General features: G+C 33.1%; 1 protein-coding gene across 1 annotated transcript; it reads left to right on the top strand.

Moving 5' to 3' along the window:
• Positions 1-2,686: 2,686 nt before the first annotated feature.
• On the top strand, positions 2,687-8,129 carry LOC119829531 (semaphorin-1A-like). Its single transcript, XM_038352087.1, has 8 exons — positions 2,687-2,834; positions 3,955-4,051; positions 4,675-4,726; positions 5,883-6,135; positions 6,504-6,697; positions 6,785-6,926; positions 7,006-7,687; positions 7,772-8,129. The coding sequence occupies exons 1-8, from the start codon at positions 2,744-2,746 to the stop codon at positions 8,112-8,114; spliced, it is 1,854 nt and encodes a 617-aa protein (XP_038208015.1). The 5' UTR covers positions 2,687-2,743; the 3' UTR covers positions 8,115-8,129.
• The last annotated feature ends 92 nt before the right edge of the window (positions 8,130-8,221 follow it).

The following is an 8,221-nucleotide window of genomic DNA, read 5'->3' as shown; positions in this document are numbered from 1 at the left end:
AATAAATGTTATTTGCAGTTAACAATTTTCTTTTTTCTTTATTACAATATTTATGGCAAGACTAGGTATACATATTCAAATTTACAATATTAAGCAAGATAAGAATTAGATAACAAACAAAAAACAATAAAACAAAAATATGCAATTTACGTAAATATTTTTTGTGTAAACTTGAAGTATACTTCCTGAAATTAACATTATATTAATTTTTTTGCAAAATAGTAGTTAAGAAGGGTATTTACATCTTGTAGGTACCAACCTAGATTGTAGTAGAAAACACATCAAACAAAATGAATATGATTAAAAATGAGAGGATATAATAAAATTTTGCGAGTGTGTGTGTTCATGTAAATTGTACATATTTTTAATATACTTATACCGTAGCACTCATTTGCATATAACATCTATATAACCATCATCATAGTTGCTGTGTGTCGCTTACTATAAAACTTAATAAAAGCCGGTTGTAATATAAAACTTATAGAAGCCGGTTGTATTCTAATTTCTAAACTAGTTTAAATTGTTCGTAAAAAATTATTACCCATTAAAAAAGATTCGATATTAAACTTTTTAAGTGCTATCATTTGGTACCTACTATTATATTGTTTGTTAAGTATACTAATTAAATGTTCTTGTATAAACTTATGCTGACCTACTTTTTGAATATGAATAAAGAAAACTAATATGATACATTTCTCCTGCTACGTATGATAAAAAATGAACCGCAACTTCCCGAGTCTCGTGGGATCGAAAGGGACGTTTGTGCATGCATGACCACTGCCCAGGGCTCGGATATCAACCACATATCTTCATAATTACAGCCCTATCTCGGCCACGCCACAACCTGGGGTAATCCGGTTGAGAAGCCGCCATAATGTATTAAAAAACGTTCCTAATTAATAGGCATTTAAAACATAATATAGTTGTTCAGTGTTCTTATAAATAAAGTCTATTTAATCAAAATGAAAACAGACTAAATAAATTATGTGTTATCTCCAATAAGGCTACAGGTAAATAAAAAGGCCAATGCTAGGTATAGAATGGATCTATAAACGAACATGGCATTTCGATTAACACATTTACATATCCATAGAACTCCAACCCGTTTTTATTAAGTATTCATCTAAAGGCCTCCTTTACGTGTATAATGTGGTATACATGCTTATTTTGTATTCGATGGTAGTGTACGCTAAGTCATTTTTATTACTTTTGCTATTACCCTTCGTAACAGATGTCGTTGACTGCAGGCAAGGCTGGGATCTATATAAGAATATCATTCCTGTGTAGCTCATGCATAAACATCGCCAATTATTCCATGGAGTATATCCACAGTTACTAATGAAATACATAAAAATCTAATAACACGTTCAAACGAGTGAATAATTTAAATAAGAAACGATAGGACTTTTTTGCAGGTTTTGTATTTAAACGCTGTTGACGTATTCCTACGTAAACCTTGGATTTTTTAAATGTATTTAATCAGTAGTGAGTATTTTTAATTCTAATGATATCTGTATAATTTATAGTATTATAGTTCTTTTATAACTTTATTTTAAGATTTTACGTACCCACAAGTAGTATATTTTTCTCGAAATATAATATATATAGTTACATCCAGTATGTATACAAACACTATTGGCGATATATTCTATTTCTAGCATCTGTACGTACATTGCAACCTACACGCACGCCTTCTGTTACATTGTACTTATCCACCCTTTCAAACATAACAAACGCTTTAATTATATTATTACAGCGGGGAATATGTAACATTAAACGATGCACAATGCTTTTGTATTATTAAATATGTATGTTAATGTGTCAAGTCAGGAGATTCTATTATTAAACAATTGTTCGTTTATATCAACATTTGTTCTGTGTAGCTGTAATTTAATTTATTTAAACTATAGGCTTCGTTTTATTAATTAAATCCATCGTATAGAACGTCTGAGTACAACATATTCAATTATGTTACAAAGAAAATTGCAAGCAACGCACAAAGTGATTTCAAAGCGTATGCAGTAACGACTAAAATAATATATTCCCATTCAGAAAAAAAGCGAAGTCAAGTTCTCACGATCACAAGAATAGTTAGTGTAAAAAACTAGAATGCGAATCCTGACTAACGCGCACGGATGCATGCTGCGTGCCTCATATGGACGATGATGACAATTATCGCTCGACAAGCAGTTTCTTTAAAACACGATTATTTGCATATCTCTTGTAAATCTCTGCAATGAACGCTATGTCGAATAAAAAATGTCGACTCTTCTATGAATTGTTAAATTATATCGAACAGGTGCATTCGGCTTAACTGTGTAATCTATCTTATCACAACATATCTACTGTACATACGATAATTTTGTATATTGCGAACAATTAATGCAATAAACGTCAATAACTTTGTTTAAATGAGAACTATTTATTTTGAGGTAATTTCATGATTAATACAAATGATACTGTATTCTATAATGATCACATAATAACAATACTGAAAATAAAAAGCAATACTATTGAGTTTGCTGAAATAATTTCATAAATTACATAATGTATGTAGAAATCGATCAAGTATAATACATTCAGCGGATAACCCTATGCAGCAAACATCGGAGACAGATTGTTTGAATTATTTATAAGACAATTTCATGATTAAATTTTGCCTCAATCTTTAAAAAGGTGGTGCATTTGTTTCAGAGTGCAATAAAGAATGGAGCTAATAAGAAGAATCCAATTGTAAATCAAAATGGCCGTCGCCAGCGCGGTCCTATTACTTTTAGCATCCACAGTGCAAGCGTGGATGCCCGATGCCAATGCTCGGATACATGTTAAATATGGTAAGTAAAACAGAGTTGGAGAGTCCTACAACTATAATCGGCGACCATTAGTTATTAGTCGCCAATTTTAGTTCAATATTTTTATAGGTCTACCTTTGCGACAGCTGAATTCCAAAAAACCTGTAGCTTGATACTTTACAGCATGTTAGCTAAGTTTTTACTCAAGTCGTTACATAGATTCAATATTAATTTGATAGAAATAACGAGCATATTAAATTTTAGGTATATCAACAAAATAACACACGATCAAAATAGCAACTTCTATTGTAGTTTTATTTTTATTCAATCCTAAAGATTAGGTAATGAATGGTTGTCGATGTTACGCATAAGGTGTGCGCTAGAACAATGTTTTATTATTCGTCATCAATTCTTCTATTAATCTTGACATTAATATAACTATAGATCTTACTATTTAAATTAACTATTGGTGCCTTCGCATAATATTTCCACGTTTTCCAAAGTAGCAGGTGCAAAACAGCCAGCTAGAATTATACAGATTGACACGTGAGAACTGCTAACCAATTGTTATGAAATCGAAAAATTTCATTGTTATATTTATCGCCAGACAATAGTGCCATTGTTCAATGCATGAATAAGTGAAGTTTAAATCCCACATATGATCTATATAAATGTCAGTTTAAATTACATAGGCACTCAATTATAATACAATAAATTATGTCAATATTTTTATATGGGCATAACTAAAATTATACAATGTCATAAAAATCGTGCCAATGATTTTAAGTAATGTAAAAGTGTATATTTTACTTTGTTTATGTATTTATTTATTAACAAATTTTATATTTTATTTGCAAATGCAGTAAAACACTCAATGAACAACCTAAACGTATTATTGATCGATATTGTTGTTTGAATACAAACTTTAACGACTAGTTGACCGAAGGGTAATAAACTATGCGTGCTTAAATCAATGAGGCGTTATATTGGCAACCCTAAGCGAAATTCTGTAACAGAATCCAAATAACGTGGTTAAGCGGGTGTTGTAGGGCAACTGCACACACATGGTCTATTGACTCGCTTATTTACTGAACAAATAATTCACCTTTACACCACGTTTTAGCAGCGTTCCTAGAAGTTTTAATAAATTGCATTGTTGCAGGCGATGAAACTTCAGAACAGTTCGTGGGCAACACTACGGGACCAAACCACTTTCGTATTTTAGATAAAGATGATTTTTCAATTTTAGTTGGAGGAAGGTGAGTTATTGTTATATTAAGTTTCTACTATATAATTTATTATAAAAATTAATTACAGGTAATATTAGACTTATAGGATCATTGCGTTAAATATACCTCAATTTTATAAACGCTGAATAGATCTCAGGCCTTCCTAGAACAATTTTTATAAAAATTTGTATAATTGAATGAAATTTTGTAGAGCCTGTGCCTGGGACTAGACACAGTCTGTAAATGAGCTATAAATGCAACGCAATAAACTTCCGATGTTTTCATTGTGTCTGCGAATAATTCGAATGCCAATGTCTCTATTCAGCAGACTAAATATTCTTGAGCAGCTGCGCGCAACCACTTTTATGCATCTGTATTGAAATGGTTCGTTGTTTTTACATAATTGCCTGTATCGGATGCCTTTATTGGTATTTCTATTCTATTCCCATATGTGAGGAATGCAGTCAAATTACAGGCAGTTGTTGGCTATTTTCTATGTGCAAGCGCTCTGGATAATTAACAAAAAAATACGATTCTTCTATCAATGTTAAAATTACATGTTTCAATATTACTGTGCTTATGAATAGAACATACTGCATAAATAAAATAATATATGCGTATCAGGTATTTAAATTTTTTATTTGTTTCTACAGGAGTATGGTCTACAACCTCAGCTTATATGACCTATCCGAAAATACTGAGCAGGTAAGCATTTCAACAAGCTTTAAGTAAAATAAATTTTTGAGTCTTTAAATTATAATCATTTTTAATCAATATTTTTAAGAATCGATTTCATTTAAACAAAATGCAGTGCCGTGTTATCTTATCACTTCCAGTTTTGATAACACAACATGACATATTTAATATATAGGTATATAACCAATAATTCCGCACCGTTCATAAGCCAAATGACATGTAAAGCCAGCATTTAGCTTCTGGTTTATGTCTCTAATCTTGTGCAAACACAATTCTCTCTGTCACTGCGCTATATTAACCCATTATGTATGCTCTACAACCTGCCTACTGCTAACGGGAGGTTTCACAAGATGGTTTACTTTTATTGTTTAACTTCTGTAGGCTATAATATATCTATACAAAACTCTTCTATAGGTATTCTCAATGATTACGTAGCCATGTGTATTCAAATATGTATTCTAGGGGAAATAGTCGAGTTTTGTTAGTGGAAATAGTTTAGTTCGAGTCTAAATAATCGATTTCAGTATTTTGGTTATCTTAAAATAAATGAAAGTGATATTTTTAATTGGTCCAATAGACATATAATATATAATGTGCTTAAAGTATTTTCTTTGCTGTATTATCAAAATTTTCGATTAATTATCCCATGAAGCGGTCTCTACCAGAGACATCTCCATTTTCCATAACGCATGCGCAATGATTTGATGGAATTATCGTAGTCACGTTATAAACTCATGATTGATGCACACGCGATCGAATCGTTCTTACCTATTCGTCGCTATAATACAAACCTATTGGAATTTGCACACATAGGTATATAAAACTATAATATTTTACATTTGGAAGCTAGAGGTCGGCAAACAGTTTTGGCATTACGCCATATAACAACAATGGCAAAATTTTATGATAGCGGATCTACCTATTTCGATGTATGTAATTTTCATGCACTGATACGATTTGATGCATTAGTCGATGGGAAACATTCGCAATTGAAAGTTTATACCTATAAATAAAATTACTCACAGATATAAGATTTTAATTAAACTAAATCTCGAATGTATAACGCCTACATAGTATCTTACTTTTCCTATGACTGTTATACTGTAAAGCATACATTAAAGCGATTTTTTTTATATTTGATTCAATGAACTATTTTTTATTACAGCGTTTAGAATGGCAATCGACCGACGCACACAGGGAACTTTGTCAATTAAAAGGCAAATCTGCGGATGAATGTCAAAACTATCTACGGGTAGCCGCGCGAGCACACGGTCGGCTTTTAGTGTGTGGAACCAATGCTTTCAAGCCGATGTGTCGTCGGTATGCCCGCCATCCACCTAATCACCACCTTGAAGAGTTCGATGGTACCGGGCGATGTCCCTACAGCCCGCAACACAATTCCACTGCTATTTTCACAGGTATTTTATTAAATTTTATTTCGATATTAACAACGGTAATTTAATTATAAATGTAAAGCTTTGTACAGATATTAGCATTAATTGCATGCATTATTATTTTATTTTAAAATAGGTTGCTAACTACTTACTTGGCAATAACAACATATATTAATGCCATTAATACCGTGCTTCTTCAGAGAGGCTGTACCGAGCACGATTCACGATATGAATCAACGTTATTACCTGTACAGTTACATTGCACTTTCTGTAAACTTCACATTAGGAAACACACACTAAGAAAATCGTAGGATGTATTTTGTATGTAGTCGTTTTGTTAATATTGGGGTTTAGGTATTAGCAACTATTAAAATTATGCTGTTATTTCGCAGATGGGCATCTCTACACGGCTACGGCAGCCGATTTTTCGGGCACAGATCCATTAATATACAGAGAACCAGTAAGGACAGAACATTCCGATTTACGATTACTGAATGATCCTTCTTTCGTTAGCGCAGTGGCATCAACCAGCCACGTCTACTTCTTTTACCGCGAGACCGCTGTAGAATATATGAACTGTGGAAAAGTAAGTCCTTCAAAAGTACTGAAAAAGTACTGAATATTTGGTCAAATCACAAACCATAACTTTATTAACTTTTTTGTCTTTTCACAGGCTGTTTACTCGAGAGTAGCCAGAGTTTGTCTAAATGACAAGGGTGGGCCACATACTTTTAGCGACCGATGGACATCATTTCTCAAAACCCGACTAAATTGTTCAATTCCTGGAGAATATCCGTTTTATTTTGACGAAATTCGTGAGTTTCAGTTTCATTGAAAAGATTCAAATAATACAGTGTATTTTGTTAATATTATAATATTTTGTTTTACTTGCAGAGGCAACCACTGAAATAATTAATGGCATATATGGAAGTGGTGGTAGTAGGAATGATATAGTCTATGCAGTTTTTACTACGCCTCAAAATGCCATTGGAGGCTCAGCTGTTTGTGCATTTGCAATGAGGGATATTCTAGACGCGTTCGAGGGCTCGTTTAAAGGTCAAGAAAGCATGAACTCTAATTGGTTGCAATTGGAAAAAGAAAAGGTGCCACATCCCCAACCGGGATCATGCGTAGAAGACAGTCGGACTTTATCTGACTCGGCTGTTAATTTTATTAAAACACACCCACTTATGGACAAGGCAGTTCCATCTTTCTTAGCACGTCCAATCCTTATAAGAGTTAGCCTCCAATACAGATTCTCAGCTATTGCGATACATCCACAAGTTCAATCAATGAATGGAAATAAGTATGACGTTATGTATGTTGGCACCGATGACGGAAGAGTGATAAAAGCTGTGAACGTTGCGTCCAACGAAGGCGTATTTGATGCAAGTGTAGACGAATACAGTAGAAATCCAGTGAGGACTGCTGTAATATCTGAAGTACAAGTTTTGCCTCAAGGGGTGCCTATAAGACAAATGCATGTCGCACTTACAACTGAAAAACTTATTGTGTCATCTGGAGATATCATACGAGCCGTAACTTTATCTCACTGCGCCAATGTGCAATCATGCAGGTAAAAAAGGATCACGCGTTTAATGCAAATTATTACATTTATAATTTTTAGACAGATTTAACTAAACGCAATTATTATTTTCAGGGAATGCGTAGCATTACAAGACCCTCATTGTGCGTGGGACTCAAAACAGCAGCAATGTTCTTGGGTGGGAAATAGGCAGTTTCCGAATCCAGAAAGATTTTTACAAAACGTCGAGTATGGAAAGACTGATATTTGTAATAAACTTCCTGCTCTTTTGCCAAACGATAGGCATACCAACAGAAATCCAGCGACAAAGAAACCAACACAATCTGAGCCGAATCTACGACAAAAGACTGATGACATTCAAAATGAAATTTTAATCGATGTAATCGAAACTAACGTCTTATCTGAAGAAAAACATATGAATGATAATAAACACGAAACAGGTACATACTCCACTTAATACAATATACAATATAACATGATTAAAACTTATACTATGCAACGTATTGTTCATATTGAACATAGTGTAACAGTGGTCGATTTTGTATACCAAGTAGACCCATGAAC

This window comes from Zerene cesonia, chromosome 10 (genome assembly GCF_012273895.1).
Source record: "Zerene cesonia ecotype Mississippi chromosome 10, Zerene_cesonia_1.1, whole genome shotgun sequence".
NCBI classification, from domain to species: domain Eukaryota; kingdom Metazoa; phylum Arthropoda; class Insecta; order Lepidoptera; family Pieridae; genus Zerene; species Zerene cesonia.
This window is presented reverse-complemented; position numbering and strand designations above follow the sequence as displayed.

Bases quoted from the DNA above. Each gene is read 5' to 3' on its own strand.
- LOC119829531 (XM_038352087.1), top strand. From the start codon at position 2,744: ATGGCCGTCGCCAGCGCGGTCCTATTACTTTTAGCATCCACAGTGCAA. The intron at 6,698-6,784 runs GTAAGTCCTTCA...GTCTTTTCACAG, and splicing joins AATATATGAACTGTGGAAAA to GCTGTTTACTCGAGAGTAGC. The intron at 6,927-7,005 runs GTGAGTTTCAGT...TTTTACTTGCAG, and splicing joins GTTTTATTTTGACGAAATTC to AGGCAACCACTGAAATAATT.